The following is a 22,949-nucleotide window of genomic DNA, read 5'->3' on the forward strand; positions in this document are numbered from 1 at the left end:
GATGTCTGTATTGTACGACACTTGTGTGAATCTGCACCATTTCCCCTCATGTTTAACCCTGATGTATGACTCTCAAACTAGGAAGCAAAACTGCACTGGCTTTTGTGCTGCGGCCTTGTGGGCTACTTGGCCTTTGGAAACCATCCCAACGCCGACTGTCCTAAACCCTCTTGGTCAAGATAATGGGGATGTAACTAGGGCAAGACACTGTCCACTATAATCAGTTTCCAACCCAGATAATCGGGACAGCAATTACCTCCTTTACAGTTCTGATGGTCATAGTCGAACATTACTGACTATCAAACCCACCGAAAGATGTGAATAGATAAAAAAAAAAAGTTAAAAAACATTTTTATGGTCTGGCTGTTGGTGCAGATGTACCTTCCTTTCATCCACGGGGAGAAGCCCTACCCCACAGCCCTGGTGGACGACAAGGGGAGGAGGGCGGTCATCCTGCGATCTGAAACGGCTCGACAGGTGGAGGACCACTTCCGGAACGTGTCCATGCAGATGGGGTCAGCTGCCGGTCTGGCAGTGGCGGCGATAAAGAACAGCGTTGTCATGAAGAGCACTGTGATCAGGTGTGTGGGAACAGTATGGAACGACTTCTTCATTCTTCTGAATATAATTCTCTGAACCGTCTCTGTCTTGAAACAATTGTTTGATAAAGTATCGCAGTCAGCTACAAACAAACATAACTATGAAAAACAGGAATTAAAAACTGACCATCCATAATTGTTTTAAAACCTTAGGAATGTTGTTAAAAAAGAACCGTACTTGTAAAGTAAAAAGCTGTTAAAATGTGTTTACTGCGTGAACCTTTCAGGTCCTATTCCCGTGTGTGGACCATCGGGGACAGCATCTTACGAGCCAGACAGAACAAACAGGACCCCATCCAGGCCCTCATGGCAGTGGAAGATGTCAGGGCCCTGGCTGTCGGCAAAATCTGCGACGTCACCCGCAAAACCAGCGGCGCATTTAACCTTGGGCGTGTCAGCATCGAAGGGGTGGCCTATGACCCAGCTCGGACAGCAGAGGACCAGGCTGATGAAGGCGGGGAGATGCTGCACCTGGTGCTGGATTTTCAGAACGAGAATTTGGTGGTCAGACAGGTGGATGAGGTAAGGTTCCACTCAATATTGAGATGTAGGGGGGTTTTTTTGGCGGTTTTTTTTTTTTAAATTTTTTTAACAGTTGTGGAAAGACGTACACGCCATCTTTGATGTCGCTTACAGCATGGCTAATGACACTGGTGAAGAAGAGATTGAAGAGCACTGGTGCCAGGACACAACCCTGTTTCACGCCTTTAGAGATTTGGAACATATCGAACACCTCTCTGCCAGAGAGAACCAGCCCTGTCATGTTATCTTAGAACAGATGGATCAGGTTAACAAATTTTATTGGACAGCTTTGTTTCTTGAGTATTGTTCAGAGTTCTTGTCTTTTGACAGTATAAAATGCCTTGGTCAGGTCAGTGAATACTGCATACAGGACTAATTTCTGTTCTTTGCATTTTCTTGCACCTGATGAACTGCACAAATCATGTCAACAGTGCTGCAGCCTGGACGGAAGCCACACTAAGTCTCTGGCAGGTTTTCCTCTGAGATGGCAGAGATCAGGCAGTTGAGGATGATGCACATCAAGATCTTCCTTGTGATAGACAGGGGGCAAATGCCACGGTAGTTGCCACATCATAATTTGCTGTCCTTGCTTTTGAACAGGGAAATAATGGTGGTGTCTTTTAACTCCCGAGGCATATCGTCTCTCTTCTAGATGCTGCAAAGGGTGCTGCTGTGGAAGTTATCAGGGGTCAGTGGTCCTGCTGATTTAAATATATCAACAGGGATGACATCCATCCTGGGAGCTTTCCCTGTGGTGGTCTGGCTGCTGGCTTTCGTGACCTCTTGTGGGCAGGGATGGAGGTCAAGGTTGTTTATTATGGCTCTCTAAGGGATCAGGTTAAGGGCATTTGTTCGGACAGTGGATGGTGCTGTTGTTGATGGTGCTCCTCTCTTTCAGCAGTGTGCCCTTGGCTGATAGGAGTGCCACCAGAGCGCCAAAACAAAGACAGTGGTGGAGATCAGCTTAGAGGCTTTTAAAGGAAAAGTGGATGAAGAAAACTATGTGTCATTGGGACTGGGGAGTTTCTGCTAAGATACAATTCGTGGACTTCAACAAGTATTAGATTTTTATGTTTTGATCAGCAGCTTCCTGACGATTTATATGCTTTTGCCTGGAACCCGTCAACAAAAATTGATTTGTATATTCAGGAAGAAAAAACTCTGTGTCTGTGTGTCTGAGTCTGTATATCTGTCTGTTTGCATAACTGTATTTGTGTTAGTGAGCGATCGAACAAACGAAAGTTTTATTCAGTTCAGGCTGCAGCCCCTTCTGAAGGGTGTCCAAATGCAAAGACGGCATTTAGAACCAGCAACAGACGAAAGGAGGTACAAACAAAAATGAGTTGACAACTTCTTTAGGCCCTGCAGTCAGTGTCATAACCAAAGCATTTAGAAACAAATATCTTGTTCTTTAACAGCATCAGTGCACCTCTTAAAGGCTTTATAGAAATATATGGATAACTTCTTCATTATATTGTTATTTTGGTTTGTTATCAGCAGTATATCATGAAATAGACATGGGTTTACATAAAATTTTCTAGGAATGTAATCTGAGCTGAGATCACCTGTAGCAGGACAACACAATAAAATATGCATTTCATCATCTTTTTCAGTTTTACATAATGGACATGTCAAGGTGTTGGTAGAAATTTCATCATATCGATGACGATGAATTGCCATATCTGTTATTCCAAATCTAAACTTTGTCAAATAACATTTAAATTATCTATCAGTATCACATTGAAGATAATTTTTCACAATTCCATGATGATTTAAATGTTCTATGGTAGCAAAATCTGTCACTATTCTGAACATGTTCATGCCAGTTTTGTCAATTACAGTCAGTAAGTCTTTGACGAAGATCAAGCAAGAATACTTTACATTTTCTACTCCTTGGGTGTGAGTTCGTGAGAAAGAGAGAAAGGGAGACACAGCAAATCATATGATCAAGAGCAAGAAAATGAATTATCTACTGGGCTTTTTTTTTCTTCTTTTTGAACAGGGTGCAGTTCACTACACTTGAAATTGTCACCAGCAGTGTTACTGCACTACAGGATGTAGAATAATTCCCTCACCCCATGCCCCCTCTGCCAAGTTGTTGTATGTGCTTCCTCCTGTTTGATTTGCCAGTTGTTTAAATATTTTAACTTGAAAAAAAAACCCAAACCCAACAACAACAGAAAACTCACCTCATTTCTTGTGATGCTTACAGAAGGGGAAAGAACTCAAGATCCTGGCCATGGTGCCGGACGTTATCTCCATCATGGACGCCACCTCAGCGGAACCCATCCAGACGGAGGAGTTGCGATACGGTCAGCGGGTGATGGTGGTCATCTTCCCTGCCCCGCCCCCCATGGCCACTCCAAGGGCGCTGAAGTTTGTGGGGCCGGCGTTTTTTGGATACACCGATGTGGAGTACACTCCCCTTGGCCAGTACCGGGAGCCCACACCTTTGGCCCCACTGTGATCCTGCATACTCCCCAGAGTGCCATGGGCCAATACTCCCCAAAGTACTGTGAGCCCATATTCCCCAAAGTGCCATGGGCCCATACTCTCCAAAGTGCCATGGGCCCATATTCCCCAAACTGCCATGGGCCCATATTCCCCAAACTGCCATGGGCCCATATTCATCAAAGTGCTGTGGGCCCATATTCCTCAAAGTGACGTGGAGGACCAATACTCCCCAATGGGCCCATATTCCCCAAAGTGACGTGGGCCCATACTCCCCAAAGAGATGTGGTTCCATACTCCCCACAGTAACTTGGTTTTATAGTCCTGAAAATTTCATAGTTTCGTAGTCCCCAGAAATACCATCATTCTGCAGTTCTCAAAAATTATCCTGGATCCATAGTCCTCCACATTCCATGGTCCCCTTATTAAGTTGGACTCCTCAGTCCTCAAGATCAACTGATTCCACAGTCACTATACTAACTTTGACCCTTAGTCCTCCAGATCAACTGATTCCACAGTCACTATACTAACTTTGACCCATAGTCCTCAAGATTAACTAGATTCCATGGTCACAATACTACTTTGATCCATTGTCCCCAGATCAACCAAATTCTATTGTCACAATTTTAACTTTGATCCATAGTCATTAGATAGTCTGAACATTGATCAGATTCCATCGTCCCCACTCTAACTGGTCCATAGTTTCTGGATTAACTTGGGTTGATAGTTCCAAAACTAACCTGGTTCTATGGTCCTCAAAATAAGTTGGGTCCATGGTCCCCAAACTAATTTAGTTACATAGCCTCCGAACAAATAATCAATGCTTTTTGTGTAATGACAAGGAAACATAACCCAGTTTTGTTCTTGGTCATTATAAATTTAAATAGAACAGTCTAGGATTTTGTTAAGTGTTTGTTGTTTTTTTTCAAGAAGGAAATCAAAAGAATGTTACCTTTTCTTTCTTTTTTGTTGTCTTATTTTTGATAATTGCATTATGTCTCTCCGACTCATCACCTTATCACCTGATGCTCACTCCCACCACAATGACCTGGTTTGCATGGCATTGTTTTCCAAGCATTATTTGTCTGTGATGAATCCAACAGCATAATGACTGGAGGCAGAAATTCTACCAGTTGCAGGACCTACTTTTTGGGTCATGTTTCATATGTTTTGTTAAGATACCTCACAAAGATCTCATGAGGAGATTAAAAGCTCAACGACGTTAAACTGACACAGATTCTGTGAGCTCAATGCCCCCACTCTGAACAGGATAATTTTTTTCTGTGGTCACATCAATGGGAAAAATCCTGTGATTATGTAGAAATTTCCTTTTTGATCATACCAGTGTAAAAATCACCTGTGATTCTGTTGATATGAAGAACATTCTGAATAAGAATATATTTGATAATCATCACAAAAGAAAACAAAAAACAAAAACAAAAAAAGGGGGAAAAAAAGACATGTTTCTCTTTTAGGATTTCATGTTCTGCTGGGCCGAAGACATTGATAATGGAGGAGGAGATACTGCTGAACGTATGCTTGTTTGGTTTTTGTTAGTTTTTTTCTTTTTTTGATAATTTTTGCTTGTTCTAACCTGTAGCAGTTGCACACACACACACACTATATATATACATATATATATATATATATATATAGATAGATAGATAGATAGATATCCTATGTGCGCCAAATACACAGAAGTAATAACATAGGTACCAACATTCTGGAACCAATATCTGGATAATCCTGTACATTAGTAGTATCAGAAATATGTAGTTGCTAGTTTTCTCTGTCGATGAGAAACCCTTTCTGAGCCTGTTGATGGCCAATGTAAATGGGAAATCCTTTGTGATCCTGTTTGTAGGAAATTCTTTGTGATCCTGTTTGTAGGAAATTCTTATGATGTAGTTGTGATTCTTTGCATGGAACCTTAACATTTTTTTATATTTTTTATATGACTTTGAGGATGGAAAAAAATCTTGTGTTCCAATGGGCAAAAACAAACACCTGATGGAATGAAAATCCTTATAATTATGATCATGTTTATGGGAAATTATCAGATGAAGTGGACTGGAAAATACCGTATCTTGAGAATGGAAAAATCCTGTGATTATGTAGAAATTTCCTTTTTGATCATACCAGTGTAAAAATCACCTGTGATTCTGTTGATATGAAGAACATTTCTCCTATGGATAAAAAAACCCCAGTCTGTTGTGATCCTGTTAGTGGAAATATTACTGTTATCCTGTGGGTGTGAAATTCATTTATGATCCTGTGAATGTGAAAGTTTTTTTTTAAGACCATGTTGATGGCAATTCCCAAATTCATGATCCTATGTAAAATCTATCATGATCATGCTGTTAAGTTCAGTGACAATCCATTGAATGGGTAAATCCTTTGTCTATGTATGATAAAATGTTTAATAATTATCATGTGGATATGTCTGGTTCTGATATGGCTTCATCAGTGGAAAATCCTTTCAGATCCTGTATATGAAAAAATCTTACAGTGTGTGCTGCAAGAGACAGTGCCATTCAGAGGGCCACAAAGACACGGCCAGCAATAATATGTTTATACATCTTTTGATTTTTTATTTGATGTTCATACTCTTAGTTGAGAGAGAGAGAGAGAGAGAGAGAGAGAGAGAGAGAGAGAGAGAGTGTGTGTTTTGTTGCAAAAGATATCTTCATGCACAAATGAATACACACTCACATACCACACACTCAGAATAAATGAACACATGTGCGATATCATTCCACTCACTGTTTTATTCTACAGTCTAATCAAACATTTAATCCACCAGTCACTCCAGACTCTTCTCATTCAATAAATAGCAGTCAGTAATGGGGACTGGGGAAAATAAGGGGGGAGTGGGATCAACAAAAAACCTATCAAGCTACAGTACTGAAATAATTACAATATTCAATATACAAAATTAGACATTAAAAATATATGCGATTAACCTTTTTCTGAAAAAGGCTTTGATGTATAACTTTGTTAAAGAATTTTAATCTTATAATATGGACGGAAGAGTGAGATTATTGCAACAGTTATATGAAGTACTATTCAATTTCTGTTAACAATGTAGAACTGACACTAATACATACATTTGTACATATTAACACAGATGCTTAAGTAATAAATAGGACAGAAATTTTCAAATAAGGCTAGGATCCCACTGAAAAAACTGTAAAAAATTCATTTTACATCAGAATGTTAAGGAAATAACCACTGCTGTCTAAATGCAGGATCAATAATCTGTTAAACAAGACATATATATACATATATATATATATATATATATATATATATATATATATATATATAAACTTAAACATCACCTGTTACATCTCCCACTCACCCCCACCCCTGCCTCTAAAAAAAAGAGAAACTGTCAAACATCAACATCAGCCATAAACACCCAAAACATTTTCAGAACAGAGGCTGCAAAATAATATCACATCAAAACGTAATGAAACCTCTTACTCTATCATGGCTAGCAAAAGTGTACAAACATATACAAAATAAATATATTAACATTCTCTTTGGAATGAACCGGAATTATATGTATGTATTTAAAGTTGAAAATAATATCACAGTCAAGTTGTCATTTCACTGCATGTCGTTACAAAATTGGGGGCTCAAGGGAAATGATGAAAAGTGTGGAAGAAAATCCATTTCTCCTCAAACCCCCTTTTCCCTACACTCACCCTTTCTGGATCCACCAACCCTTGAAGAAAGAACAACTAAGTTCACTTGGCAAACACAACAAGAAGTTTCCTGAACAGGAATGCCCCTGCCTGTTCTGTCATGAAACATGTCTGAAGTATCTGTAAACGTATCGTTTTTCCAATGGTTTAATTGAACTCCTTTCCGTTCCATCATCTATGACAATAATTCAGATACTTGGAGGCATATGTTTGTACACTTTTATGCATGTATCTAAATGCTATATGCTTTCATCTTTTTTCCTTTTTTTTTCAGAAAAATATTAATGTCTTGAGTAGCAATAATTCTGAATCCCCAAATACTAGTCCTTCTTTCACATTAATCTGAGGACCAACCATTCAGTCTCTGTGTCTATCTTTTAAACACAAAATGATAATTTGCTTTCCCATCTCTATGTCTACCATAAAACACATGAAGACTACTAATATCATCATTATCAGACACTGCTGTCAAGATTAACATGATGACAGAGAAAATGGTGGGTGGAGAAAAAGCACGTAATGACAATGCCAGTTTTCCAATGTGCACATGGCTGCCTCCTTATGATTGCAAAGAAAATACCGCAGCCATAATTCCTTAGTTCCATCTCCAAGTCTGTTCACGATTCAACTGAAAATGCAAACACTTTGGTACTGTCTGTTGTCACATTCTTGTCCACAGATGTGTCAGAAAGTATTAAGAAATTAAGTATGTCAGAAATCAATTACTCTGCCCTGAGAGCACTGAGAAACATTAATTTCTTATCGCAGTTACTTAAGGCACAACATCTTGGCCCTGAGAGCTCTGAGAACTATCAATTTCTTACAGCAATGTTATATTTAGTTGTGTTAAATATTTGACGTTAACTACATTGTATAAATAATTATCATACAGACTGGACGGATATACCCGATATTGTAAAACTTCTTAACAGCAGAACCACACATTCATGCTTTTTATCAAACTGTTCCCTCTCTGGTGACTTGAACATGGGAGTTGTGAACATCAGGATGGGCACTGTTCTGATAAACAGTCGGCATTGTCCCATCACCAAATACTGTTGCCGTTGAAATCTCTTTGACGGATCTCCAGTGGTACTGGAGTCATTTCAAATGTCTGTGAACAAATATTGATGCACATATCAATGGGTATTAGAAATATAACAAAACCATGCCTCAGAACAATCATTTTGATTGTCTGTGAGAAATCACATAAAAAATTTAATAACAAAAGCTCAATATAAATCAAACCTGGGTGGGGGTGGGTGGGTTACACAACTCATCAAACCTTTAATTCATTGAATGACATAAATTGCTTAAACAAACGAAATGATGATGAAAATAATGAATTTTATCATTACAAAATGACTCTGTTTTCAAAGCAGAAATATTAATGCTTCACTCAAACTGTATAAGGAGAGAATAACTACTGCAAGCAAAACACACTTGTTAACCATTAAAACAAGCAAATAAAGCAAGTAAATAATCCACAATGAAAATACAAATGAAAACAATGGTAATCACACACACATTTCAAACATAAAATTTGTATTACATCTTCTTAGCAGCTGTTAACAGTTTTCTGTTTCAATGTCACTTTCTGTTGTCATGGGTTCTTTTTCAGTGCATGCTGCACACGGGACCTCGGTTTATCATGTCATCCAAAAGACTAGACACTCAGGTTGATTTTCCAGTCAAACTTGGGAGAAAGGGCAAGAGCGAGATTCGAACCCACACCCTCACAGACTCTGTTTTTCGGCATCTAAGCATCTTAACCATTCTGCCACCTTCCTCCTTAACACAAAGAACATTCCTGTAAGAGATCATATTCTGTCTCTTGTTTCTGTTTGACACAGGAACATTTTCACTCTGTTGTGAATGTGTTGTTGGTTTTTTTCTTTTCTTTTTTCAGGAATTTCCTATCGACTGAAGTTTTCTTACTCACTGTCTTTCTTTCCATTTTCCTCCTTTTTGTGTCCTGAAAAGGAAGCACTCTTGCAAGATATTATCACAGCCCACTACAACTGCTTGGTGTGTTGTGCAGCGCCTTTCTGCTCCAGTCAGCTGGTGTGTAAAGTGGAACTACTGTGTTGGTGAAATGGTACTGTGATGGTGAAATGGTATTGTGATGGTGAAATGATGTTTCAAGAGAAAATAAAACCTTTACTGCAAGACACACACACACACACACAAAAAAGAAAAAAAAAGAGAAAAAAAAAACAGAGAGAGAGGGACTGAGAATATGGCACCGACAACTCAAGGGATTTACTGGATCAGTCTTTCCTGGGATAATTTACTAATCTATTCTTGACCAGAAATATTGTTGCCAGAAACAGTAAAGGGAGGTAAACGGCCTCAGGTTCCAAGTTCTGGTTCCTGACTCACAGACAATGGAGAAGAAAAAAGAAAAGAAAAGAACAGAATACTGGAGAATCCACACAATCACTTACAGTCTCTCTCCGGAATCATAGGGCTTCCCATCCTTTCAAACGAACGTGACCTTGACCTTCTTTGAGACAGATAACTCTTGCCTGGACTTGGAGATCTTTTACGACCCTGAAATAAAGAACGTTTTAGTCTTTTACTTCTTTGTTTCTGTGATTGCCGCTGCACTCAATAATGATCAAAAGAGAGAAAAGAAAGCTTGCACATCAATCTAAAGTAAAAATAAATAAATAAATAAACAAAAGAATCTTTGCACTGACATCAGTTTGCATGTACAGAACATGAAAACATGATGATGATGATATGAATACTTATAAAACACCTATCCTTGGTCAGAGACCAAGCTCTAAGCCCTTCACAAACATGCAGTCACTTGCACAAGAGGCTGTGTACTTGGGTAGAGCCGACTGAGAACTGCCACGGGGTGCTCATCATTCATTTCATGAGTCATTCAGTCAGATTTCAGGCATGTGCACACACACACACACACTCACACACACACACACTCACACAGGCATGTAAATCTTTACTCACATGACTGTTTTTACCCTGCTATGTTCTCCGTTTTTGGGGGTGTGCATGCTGGGTATGTTCTTGCCTACGTTACCCACCAAATGCTGACATGATTATAGCATTTTTAACAAGCGTATTTGATCTGCATGCGCATGTACATGAAGGGGGTTCAGGCTCTAGCAGGTCTGCCACATACACTGAGCTGGGAGATAGGAAAAATCTCCACCCTTAACTCACCACGTACACCGAAACCATAGATCGAACTCGGTAAACTCCGGTGCAAATCCAGTGCTCTAACCATTCAACCACGGCACCCGTCAATACCATAAATCATACAATAAATCCAATAATCATAACACATTTTATACTCCTTTATTCAGCCTGAAACTACGAATCCTTACACAAAGGCCAGTGTCAAACTCATCCCCCCTTTTCCGTTAGTTTTTCCAATGGGGAAAAATGAAACAGCAATCTTTTCTGTTGTTTATTCAACTAAAACAAAACAAAAATTCAATATGAGAACCGACGTAACCCTACTTACATATACGACAGGAGACTGTGACCTTGACCTTGCAATGTCTTGCACTGCCCGCACATCAGAATTGAACAGGACCTGAAACAAGGAACAGTTATTATCATCAACTGGAAGCTTTGGCCAGTGGGGTTGGGTGGGGGTGCATGTGAATCAAAAGCCAAGCACCACCAATACCTTAAAGAACAGCAACAAAACAGTGGTGCTCTGCAAATTCCAAATCGCACATAAAACACTGAATTCAGATCAAGAAAGTAACAGTTTCAGTTTCTCAAGGAGGCATCACTGCATTCGGGAAAAACCATACATGCAACACTACATCTGCCAGGAAGATGCCTCACCAGTAGCATAACCCAGCACGCTAGGTCAGGCCTTGAGTGCATGCATGTATATTTGTGTACTTATCCCAGTGTATTTCTTCTACATAATTTTGCCAGAGGAGAACACTCTCCTCGTTTTAAGTTCTTTTTCAGCGTGCCAAGTGCGTGCTGCACACAGGACCTTGGTTTATAATCTCATCTGAACAACTATTTGTTCAGTTTGATTTTCCAGTCAACCTTAAGAGAAAGGCTGAGACAGGATTCAAACCAAGACGCTCACGGACTCTGTATTGGCAGATGGGCGTCTTCACCTCTGCCACCATCTTCAAAGGAAGTCAATTACTTGGGTGTCCAAAGAGATGTTTCAATAGATTTATATACATTTGAAAATAATGTCACAGATTGTATCATGACAACTGAAAGACAGCATTCCATGAGGGTAAATGGAATTAAAGCTGTGAAATATCTGTAACATGATCTCTGCAGCATTCCTGGAAAGTACAACTTAAAACAACAAAGTATTGTTTGGTATGCACATTTGTTTTTCTTTTTGGAAATAACACAAACAAGACAAGGTCTTACAATGTTTATATTTTGTATTCTAAACAGTTATATTTCATTAGATATAAAAGAGATGTTTAGAAAGACAAACCCAACATCATTTTTCACCACTCTGCACTTATTTTTTTAAAGAGAAAAGAAAAAAATAAACATAAGAAGGCTTTTCCAGATGTGCCCAAGGCAGCAATGCTAAGTCCACATCTTAATTCCTTAAAAATGCAAGGTGCAATCAAGTTTGGTGTAAATGCATGGAATCTTTAAAGAAAAGAAATAAAAAGTGCATTCAAATCATATGTTTATGCTTTGAATCTTAAAAAAAAAAAAAAAAAAAAAAAGCAACATGCAATCAATTACAAAGAAAATGTTTTGGATCTTTAAAAGAGAAAATACAGTGTGCAAATCAAAAGTTATATCATTGTTTTCATTACTTAAACATCCAAAGTGCAGTTAAAAGTTATGTCCGTGTTTCTGAATCCTTTAAGCAACATGAACATGAAGTGAGTGATGTCGTCATTTTGCCATGTCCATGATTCATGTGTACCTGTATACCTCCAACTACTGAAAACTAACCATGGAATAAAGCAGTATTTCTTCATATTTGTTAGATGGACATATAATAAAGTATTACAATAAGGGACAAATACTTAAATTATGGAAGGGTTAACAGTATTACAATAATAATAATAACAATTTTATAATGATAATATCAACAACAACAAAAATAACAATAATGGATATTTATTTAGCACGCTATCCAGAAATCTGCTACAAGTGCTTTACAAAACACATGGTTTTCATACATAACACATTACATCCATGTCACATATACACACTAAAGTGTGACCAGCAAACTACACACACACACACACACAAACACACAAGCACAATGCATACACACATACATTTGAACATACATTCAAACACATATACATATTGTGATGAAAATGTTTTTAAAAACAAAGAAACAGAAAACAGAGATAAATAAACAAAACACATACAACAGGATGAATCCTTTGTTTTGCAGCCAGCAAAGAACACTTTCCTAACAGGAAAATAGAAGCATGCAGGAATTTCAACTGGATATAAAAAAATTTAAAAAATTTTAAGGAAAACTGAAACACACATACATGCTTACATGGTGGGGTAAAAACAGTCATACATGTAAAAGCCCACTCGTGTACATACGAGTGAATGTGGGAGTTGCAGCCCACAAAAAAAAAGAAGAAACTTAAAGAAAAGACTGCTCTGTGTATGCCTTACCTCTTGCAGAGAGTTGAGTTTCAGTTTCAGATGGTCGATGGTCTCATCAGATTTTTTGCGGGCTGACTCCATCATTTCATTGTGACGCATCATCTGCTGCTGAAGCTGAAACTGGAACCAGCAAGAATAATCATCAGTAACAACTATACAAAGAGAAATAAATAAATCAAACAAATAGAAAAGGTATCTCCTGACTCAACCAACAAAAGCAGAAAGAAAAAATAAAGGTACTTCCTAACTTAGCCTAACACCAGAAAAATGAAATATAATCAAGGATGAAAAGGCTGTTGCCTGCTTTGGCTGCAATCAAACAACACACCCCCTTGAATTTGACAGTTATTGCCTGGAACTCCTTGAGGAGCACAGGACCAGGACAGCACTCCTTTTATTCCCTTGAACTCCTTGAGGAGCACAGGACCAGGACAGCACTCCTTTTATTCCCTTGAACTCCTTGAGGAGCACAGGACCAGGACAGCACTCATTTAATTCCCTTGAACTCCTTGAGGAGCACAGGACCAGGACAGCACTCCTTTTATTCCCTTGAACTCCTTGAGGAGCACAGGACCAGGACAGCACTCCTTTTATTCCCTTGAACTCCTTGAGGAGCACAGGACCAGGACAGCACTCCTTTAATTCCCTGGAACTCCTTGAGGAGCACAGGACCAGGACAGCACTCCTTTAATTCCCTTGAACTCCTTGAGGAGCACAGGACCAGGACAGCACTCCTTTTATTCCCTTGAACTCCCTGAGGAGCACAGGACCAGGACAGCACTCCTTTAATTCCCTGGAACTCCTTGAGGAGCACAGGACCAGGACAGCACTCCTTTTATTCCCTTGAACTCCCTGAGGAGCACAGGACCAGGACAGCACTCCTTTTATTCCCTTGAACTCCCTGAGGAGCACAGGACCAGGACAGCACTCCTTTTATTCCCTTGAACTCCCTGAGGAGCACAGGACCAGGACAGCACTCCTTCAATGGACTCATGTTCTGGGCTGTCCTCTTCTCTTGGGCCCATGTCCAGCCAGCCTCCCTCGTGGAGGACCTTGAGAAATGCTGAGCACTCTGTGGAGTTATTTACACTGTTTTGCCCCTTTCTTCTCCCTAGTTTTAAATCAAAATGCTTACTTTCAAAGGATTCTTTTCAGTTCCATGCCTTGCTTTACACTGGCTGAAAAAAAGCTCTGATCACTTAGCCACCGTGCGTCAAAATGCTCTGATCACTTAGCCACCATGAGTCAAAATGCTCTGATCACTTAGCCACCATGAGTCAAAATGCTCTGATCACTTAGCCACCATGCGTCAAAATGCTCTGATCACTTAGCCACCATGCGTCAAAATGCTCTGATCACTTAGCCACCGTGCATCAAAATGTTCTTATCACTTAGCCACCATGCGTCAAAATGCTCTGATCACTTAGCCACCGTGCGTCAAAATGTTCAGATCACTTAGCCACCATGCGTCAAAATACTCTGATCACTTAGCCACCGTGCGTCAAAATGCTCTGATCACTTAGCCACCGTGCGTCAAAATGCTCTGATCACTTAGCCACCGTGTGTCAAAATGCTCTGATCACTTAGCCACCGTGCGTCAAAATGCTCTGATCACTTAGCCACCGTGCGTCAAAATGCTCTGATCACTTAGCCACCATGCCCATCAAGTTCTGAATACTCCTATCAGGATCCCCCTCATCATCCTCAGGCATCATCAACATTGAAAAAAACATCATCTCAGATTCTGTGGTCCCTGATGCCCTGCTCTCATGATGACCGGTTTCAATCCCACTTCACCTCCATGGTTGGGGAGATTCCTGTCCATGTCTTCAGTGTCAGCAGATTCAAGGGGGACTGTTGTTAGAAGGACATGGTGGCGGTCTTCACTCTGGGGTAGGACGCTCACTCAGTCTGGCTCCATGACTAAGCACTTACTGTTGTCAGTAGGGAGCTCAGCAGGTGGTGTGCTAAGTGCCTAAAATCAGAACAGGCATGACCAAATACCACAGAAGTGACTTAGCAGCAGTGCAGGGTCTCTTCTGGTGTGTGGCTTCTTGGCAACCTGACATCAATAGTTCCCTTTGGACTGCGGACATGAGAACTACGACAGACAAGCCCCGGCATGACCATGTGTGGGTGACTCAGAATGAGCAGCATGGGAGTAATGCCACTGTAATGAAGATGATGGGTTAGCTAAAAACAACAACAACAACAACAAAACAAACAAAAAAGAATCTTCAGTTCCATCTCCAAGTCTGTTCCTAATACAAGTGAAAACGCCAACACTTTGACACTGTCTGTTGATGCCTCTCTCCCCTCCTCCTCACCCTGAGGTAGTTCTGTTCCTCCACCAGTCGTTCCCTCAGCTGGTCACGTTTGACGTTGATGTCGTCCCTGGCACTCTCCTTGGCCAGCACGGCTGCCGCGCGCCGTGACACTCGCTGGTTCTCCTTGTCGTCAGACAGCAGGGGCTCTGTGGCCTGCAGCACACACAGCGGCACTGTCGTCAGCATCATAGCAATACTAATGATGATCACTGAAGTCTGCATGCAGTGTGTGTGTGTGTGTGTGTGTGTGTGTGTGTGTGTGTGTGTGTTTGACTCATTCAGTCCTGAACCCAAACATTGCACTGGCATCAAAATCTGTCTCGTTAAAACCCTTTTCACATTCCTACATATGGATACATAACTGTGACAGTATTCTCTATTTTCAGCAAAAAGGTGCAGGGTGTGGCAGGGGGAAGCATGTGCAGAAAAATGACTGTTCAGAGATGCTTTACAAACAATGACTGTTCAGTGATGCTTTACAAACAATGACTGTTCAGAGATGCTTTACAAACAATGACTGTTCAGTGATGCTTTAAAAACAATGACTGTTCAGAGATGCTTTACAAACAATGACTGTTCAGTGATGCTTTACAAACAATGACTGTTCAGAGATGCTTTACAAACAATGACTGTTCAGAGATGCTTTACAAACAATGACTGTTCAGAGATGCTTTAAAAACAATGACTGTTCAGAGATGCTTTAAAAACAATGACTGTTCAGAGATGCTTTAAAAACAATGACTGTTCAGTTTCAGTTTCAGTTTCACTTTCTCAAGGAGGCGTCACTGCGTTCGGACAAATCCATACACGCTACACCACATCTGTTGAGCAGATGCCTGACCAGCAGCATAACCCAACGCGCTTAGTCAGGCCTTGAGTGCATGCTTACATATTTGTGTACCTATGAAAGGGGATTTCATTTTACGTAATTTCGCCAGAGGACAACACTCTCGTTGCCATGGGTTCTTTTTCAGTGCGCCAAGTGCGTGCTGCACACGGGACCTCGGTTTATCGTCTCATCCGAAAGACTAGACGCTCAGTTTGATTTTCCAGTCAAACTTAGGAGAAAGGGCGAGAGCGGGATTCGAACCCACACCCTCACGGACTCTCTGTATTGGCAGCTGAGCGTCTTAACCATTCTGCCACCTTCCTCCTCTGACTGTTCAGAGATGCTTTACAAACAATGACTGTTCAGAGATGCTTTAAAAACAATGACTGTTCAGAGATGCTTTACAAACAATGACTGTTCAGTGATGCTTTACAAACAATGACTGTTCAGTGATGCTTTACAAACAATGACTGTTCAGAGATGCTTTAAAAACAATGACTGTTCAGAGATGCTTTACAAACAATGACTGTTCAGAGATGCTTTAAAAACAATGACTGTTCAGAGATGCTTTACAAACAATGACTGTTCAGTGATGCTTTACAAACAATGACACAAGTGGGATGGGAGTGGAAAAGGCAGGGCGGAGACCATGTGGATATTCTCTACTTTGAACGAGGCAATGTAGAGGAGATGTACAGTGGATAGGTACTGTATTGTATTGCATTCCTCTTATGTCACTTATCTCTTGATGAATTCCATTACCACGTTTCTGAAACCAGTGCTCATACATAAAAGTGCATTATAATATATTCATGACAATATGACTTCGACATATCACACTCAACTGATGATTTGGAAATAATCCAACAGAAAAATAACAACTGTATGTCAATGGGTCAGCTGCTGCATCAAACAGTACTAACACCACACACATTTTGTGACTGGTTTGACTTGACAGGGTTCAGTTTCATATGATTCATCCAGCTCCATCAGTCATTGTAAGGATGATTTCAGACATGGAATTTTCCAGACAATTTTTAAAATTCAGTCCTCATATACAGAACATAATGATCTTTTCTGATTACAGAGATGAATTACTTTTTTTTGTTTTAGTTCTTTCCATGCTGTCAAGTCGTCAAAAATCTGATTTACACTGTCTTAGTGATAAATTCATCACTGACTGGTTTAATCTGACCATCCACTTTCTGCAAACCATCCCTCCTCACAATGATGAAACTGATCATGACATTTTAAGGATCATTATACAAATATTTCTATTGAAAAGATGAAATTTCATAGAACTGAAAAAGTGATGCGAAATTTGCATATGAAAGAATGTGGGTGAAAGTTGCATGCGAAAGCATGTGGGTGAAATCTGCATGTAAAGGAGGGGGGGCAGCTGTCCCATCCACAAGCATGGAATTTATCCACCAGTTCTGACTGAAATCAAGGCACCAGTACAATCAAAGCAAGCAATCTGTGTTGAAAATAAGCTAAGCTGAAAAGCAGTGTAAGTTTAGCAGTGGGAGAAGAACTGTGAAACAAAACAGGAAGCACCACGTCTAGGTGAACAATGTTCTGAAGCTGGGTGCTTGGTAACAACCTGATCCAGGAGCTTGCTACTGATTCACATCTCTTCATCAAATACATGCGGCTGACAAAGGACGGTGACAAAGGTCCACTGTGCTGAAGTAATGACCTGGTAGAGGGGGATCTCATCAAACACTGTCTCAGCTGACAAAGAACTTGTCCAAAGTTTGGTGAAATTCACATGCAAAGTCAAATGTTTCACTCCCTCATAAGAGGAAAAAAAAAGGGGGGGGGGGGGGGTTCACTGTTAAGTTTATCTGATTTTGTGCAAAATTTGGGACTATGAATTCAAGCAATGACAAAATGGTTGTTGCAATTTTTCTCTTTCTGTGCAAAGTTTGCATGCAAATTTTCGCATAAGTTTTTCTGGTCTATGGAATTTCACCTTGAGTGATCTTTTTTTTTTTTTTTTTTCCCCAGGCAGCAGTCTGAGAACATAATGAAACAAAAAAGTCCCAGAATTTGATGAGACAGTTTCTGTTTCTTTCTCCTTGTTTACTGAACTCTTGTTTACCCCCGAAAACGGAGCATGGCTGCCTACATGGCGGGGTAAAAACGGTCATGCACGTAAAAGCCCACTCGTGTACATGCGAGTGTACGTGAGAGTTGCAGCCCACGAAAGCAGAAGAAGAAGAAGAAGAAGAACTCTTGTTTGAAAGAAAAAAAAAGTGTCAGAAAAGATGTTGTTTCTTACCACACCACCTCAAGACAAAAAATCCTATTTCTTTCACAGTGCTTTAGTTCTTAAACCTCCACAGGTAAATCCTTGATGTAGCTGGATGAAAACAGTGACAGGGACCATAGCTGATAACAACTACAATGACAAACTTTGGAACAGACTGGTTTTTCCATTTCTGCATGGCTGCAAGGTCAGAAAATGTCTTCTTTTTTTGGTGTTTTTCATTTTCCTGTAGTTGAATATACTTTTTTTGTCTTTGTGATACCATCAATACCCAGGAGCTATATTTGCTCGTTTTCTTTCGCTTCATGTTTGGTGATTATGTGCTTATTTTTCTTGTCTTAATTACAATCGATACTCTAAAAGTAATTGTTATTTCAAGACTATAACATCTTCAATTAACACAGCATACACTGTGCATGTTTAACAAAAAACATAAGAAATCCAATAGCAATGACTTAACAATAATGTTCAAAGTGTTTGGGTAGAGGTGGTGAGCAGGCACCACACAATCATTATATCATACTTCAACAACAATAAACACTGTAATATCACTTACAATATATCATACTTCAACAACAATAAACACTGTAATATCACTCACAAATAAAGCACAACATCAGTGCAAAGCAGACAGAATAAGTGAACCTCTCCCCCCTTGCCCCCCTCCCCCCACGCCCCTCAAAAAAAAAAAAGAAAGAAAAAAAAAATACATATGATATATATATGTTTCACACCTGTGCATAGCAGTAAGCATGAGCAAGAAGTGTTTGTTAGATAAAACCTTCGATATAATCACATCCTTTTTAGCATAAGCATTGATAACTTTTAAATGCCGAACAAACAAAATTTGAACACAACAGTGAAATTGTGTAAGATTATTATCGTAATTAGATACAGTTTTAACAAGCACCCAGTTAGTATGGTAAAATGATTAAATATCCTGACATTTATTGTTGGAGCTACTTATTTATAACATAAGCTGTAAATTCTCACTTCAAACATAACATTAAACATGTTCTTGAAGTTGAAGGAAAGCAAAAGAATTATTCCTTATCAAGTAAGAACAGACATGCTTATTTGACATGCCTTCAACTTCTATGATAAACGTTTATCCACACAACAAAGTGTACGTGTGAACACATGAGTGAGTAAACACGGGTCAATGCAAACAATTTCTGCGAAGTTAAATCAAAAGAAAACAATGTCTGATGGTGTCAGAAGATTAACATATAAAACAAAATGTCAACATTTCTGGATCAAACTTATTCTCCACTACATGGGAAGTAATGATTTTGGTCTTCGGTACTCATAAATTCAAAGAAAAGGGAAAAAAAAGTGCACATACTGATGATCACACGGTGATTTATAAGAAGTGAACTGTGAGTTCTGTTTCAGACCTCAATCAACTTGAAATGAACAAAATGAACTCCACTATCAACACATCAAGCCACACTTTTCTTGCTAAGGTTCCCCCTCAAAGTGTGACGAATAAAAACAAACCCCTAGAGAAATCTGATATAAGTATTCTTATATTATTCAATTAAGCAAAGTTTATGTGTGATCAGTATTTTTAGAGATTTAGAGTCATTTAAAAATGAAAAGAAACAACTAAACATTTATTCCTCTTTTAACACAGTGATAAGAAACATTTGTCATTCTTATTCTGCCAGTTCTGTCAGCATGTAAAGCTGCCTTACACATGGATGATAGCTTATATTTCATCATGACAGTGTACATTTTTCAGAAGCTGAACAGATTTATCATCAAAGAAACTTTGGCCAATAATATATATATATATATATATATGTATAAATATATATATATATATATATATATATATATATATATATGCATAAAGCATATTGTTCTCTTTGCCACAAAGCAACTTTGATGTTGGTACAAAGTTATTTATGCACCGAATAAATAAACAAAATAAAAGTAAACACTGTTCTGGTTCCATGAATGTAAGTCTCCACCCCTCTTTCCCCACACACCCCACCAAAATCTTGTGGACCTAAGGGAGTCCAGTTTAAAACAGAGAACAAACAGCAAACAAACACCATGATTTTAGGCTGTTGTTAACAAAACAAAAATGAATATACATGAATTATAGACATATATATTTCAAAAACACACCAGTTTACATGACTTGTATTAACAAGGAAACGAAAAGCAGTGTCTGGTCAGTCGGTTACACACCAAACCACAGGGGTGTGGGGGGGGAAATGAATACAGGATATACAGGTAACGTAAGTCAGCATCACTCTTTCGGTTACATCAAGATGGCTTCGGCTGTTACCGCAGCCGGGAGGGACCGACTCACAGAATCAACACGAGAAGAAGTGGTTTCCGATACAGAGTCACACTCCAGCAAGTCAGGGTTATTTACACTGACGGCCACGTCTAAAGCATCAAGCCTCATTTTCTGTAAATCGTCCACCATCAGCTGCAAGAAAAATGGCCACCCCCCCGGTCAAGGAGAGTGCAGGTTAGTGCACAAAACGTGATGGCGTCACTACACAATATCAAGCAAGAAACAGTGACACGCCACTCAAACACAACACACTGTGGTGTCTCCAGTGAATACATTAAACATCTACTATCCACACAAAAAAACAACAACACCAAAAATCATATCAAACAATGTCAAATAAAACCAAATATACACAACAGAGTCACAAAAGAATCTACTCTTCAACAACATCAATACCAACCGAGGAATCTTTGTCCCTTTCTAAGATTTTGGTTTAAACAGACCTTTATTCCAGAAAACAATTCCAATGCAATAAAGTATGCATCTGAATGAAAACAAGCACTGCTTACTGCGAAGAATTTATCATGTCTATAATTCTATCACAAACACTTTTTTGTGCAAAACAAGTGTGTGCATTCATTAAACTACAAAACATCACCAATATTCTCCTTAGTTACTCTCCCCTAGCCACAAACACACAGCATTGGACAGGGAGAACACTCCCGTAAACCAATATACAGGGTCATCAATTGAAATCATACAGGTGTGGATATATACAATTTCTAAAGAATAAAAAGGAAAAGCTGGCCAACAGATAGCCAACAGAAATATAGACACAGCACCAATGATGCATCAGAAACAATCAGTGCACCTCTCTTATGATACTGTGTGTGCAAATAAGTAAGAACAATAGTAAAACTCTATAAAACAAAACTGAACAAAGATAACTGTGATATAAGATAACTGATATATCAATGAAAAAAGGAAACCCAAGTACCCAGTGAAGTAAGTTTTCCCAATACACAGTCTGCATATAAGAGAAAAAATAATAATTCAATGATAATTTGATGAAATAAACAAACAGATAATGTGATAAACAAATACAATTACAACTAAAGAAAGAAATGAACAATTTTTTAAATGAATAGATAAATAAATAAATAACAAAATGAATAATCAAGTAAATTAATCAACAAACAAATAGATAAATGAATATGATAAATAAATAAAAAGATAAATAAATAAAGATGAATAAACAACTGAAGAATAAATTGGGAGATGACAAACAAATATTTCAGATAAATAAATAACTGATCAAGTAAATAAAGAAACAAATGGTTACAGAAAAAAATTAAGTAAATAAAGAGATATATAATAAAACAAACAAGCAAACATAAATGGCATAAGCCATCAGTGAAAAACCAAACCCAACACACAGAAAAATCATTGTTGGTGCATGAGAAAAAGTCTTCTGTTTTTACACAGCAACAAAGTACAAACGAAAGCTAAATAAAGCTCAAAATATATCTGACCAAAATCAAACAGAAAATGTTTACAAAAAAATGTTTAATAAATACAAGAACGAATGAATGAATGAATGAACAAACATATAAGTCAATAGATGAAACAATAGATCAACAGATGAACACACTGATAATAATAAAAAAAAAAGATAATGAATAAATCATTAGATAAATGGATAGATATTGTTTCAAGAAACAGAAAGAAACCATCAATTTTTTTTAATACATGCAAAAAACAATAAATACACAGAACTGAATACTTAATGAAGAAATGATCACCAAAAGATAGATTACAAAAGAAAAAAATGTGAAATAAATGAATAATGAATCTATGTCACTGTGATCAAACTAACAATAGATAATGAATAAATGTACCACCAAACAAAACAAACAATAGATAATGATTATGCATTATCCAACAAAACAAAACAAACAAATAATAATAACGAATAAATGTAAGAGTCAAACAATCAAACAATAAATTGTGAAAAAAATGTATGATCAAACAAAACAATGAATAATGAATAACTGTATGATCAAACAATGAATAATGAATAAATGTATGATCAAACAAAACAATGCATAGTGAATAAATGTATGATCAAACAAAACAATGAATAATGAATAATTGTATGATCAAACAAAACAATGAATAATGAATAATTGTATGATCAAACAATAAATAATGAATAATTGTATGATCAAACAAAACAATGAATAGTGAATAAATGTATGATCAAACAAAACAATGAATAATGAATAATTGTATGATCAAACAAAACAATGAATAATGAATAAATGTAGTCAAACAAACAATAAATCGTGAATAAATGTAGGATCAAA

General features: G+C 38.4%; 1 protein-coding gene and 1 pseudogene across 8 annotated transcripts in view; one reads left to right on the top strand and one right to left on the bottom strand.

Moving 5' to 3' along the window:
* Positions 1 to 5,026, top strand: part of LOC143275838 (uncharacterized) — a 40,071-nt pseudogene extending 35,045 nt beyond the window's left edge. Inside the window, exons 14-16 of the transcript XR_013053471.1 lie at positions 376 to 581; positions 827 to 1,121; positions 3,334 to 5,026. The product of XR_013053471.1 is annotated as an uncharacterized LOC143275838 (transcript). The remainder of the gene's footprint in view (positions 1 to 375; positions 582 to 826; positions 1,122 to 3,333) is intronic.
* Positions 5,027 to 6,315: 1,289 nt separating this feature from the next.
* The window catches only part of LOC143276269 (uncharacterized), a 143,041-nt gene continuing 126,407 nt past the window's right edge, over positions 6,316 to 22,949 (bottom strand). For 4 of the 7 annotated variants that reach the window (XM_076580762.1, XM_076580761.1, XM_076580763.1 and 1 more), the window contains 6 exons: positions 20,653 to 20,775; positions 15,229 to 15,381; positions 12,911 to 13,021; positions 10,779 to 10,850; positions 9,730 to 9,835; positions 6,316 to 8,396 (listed from right to left, as the gene is read on the bottom strand). In XM_076580762.1, the coding sequence (XP_076436877.1) occupies positions 8,389 to 8,396; positions 9,730 to 9,835; positions 10,779 to 10,850; positions 12,911 to 13,021; positions 15,229 to 15,381; positions 20,653 to 20,775 (573 nt within the window). In that variant the 3' untranslated portion in view covers positions 6,316 to 8,388. The remainder of the gene's footprint in view (positions 8,397 to 9,729; positions 9,836 to 10,778; positions 10,851 to 12,910; positions 13,022 to 15,228; positions 15,382 to 20,652; positions 20,776 to 22,949) is intronic. The other 3 variants (XM_076580766.1, XM_076580765.1, XM_076580764.1) reach the window with 1 other exon arrangement.

Source organism: Babylonia areolata, chromosome 31 (genome assembly GCF_041734735.1).
Source record: "Babylonia areolata isolate BAREFJ2019XMU chromosome 31, ASM4173473v1, whole genome shotgun sequence".
NCBI lineage: Eukaryota > Metazoa > Mollusca > Gastropoda > Neogastropoda > Buccinidae > Babylonia > Babylonia areolata.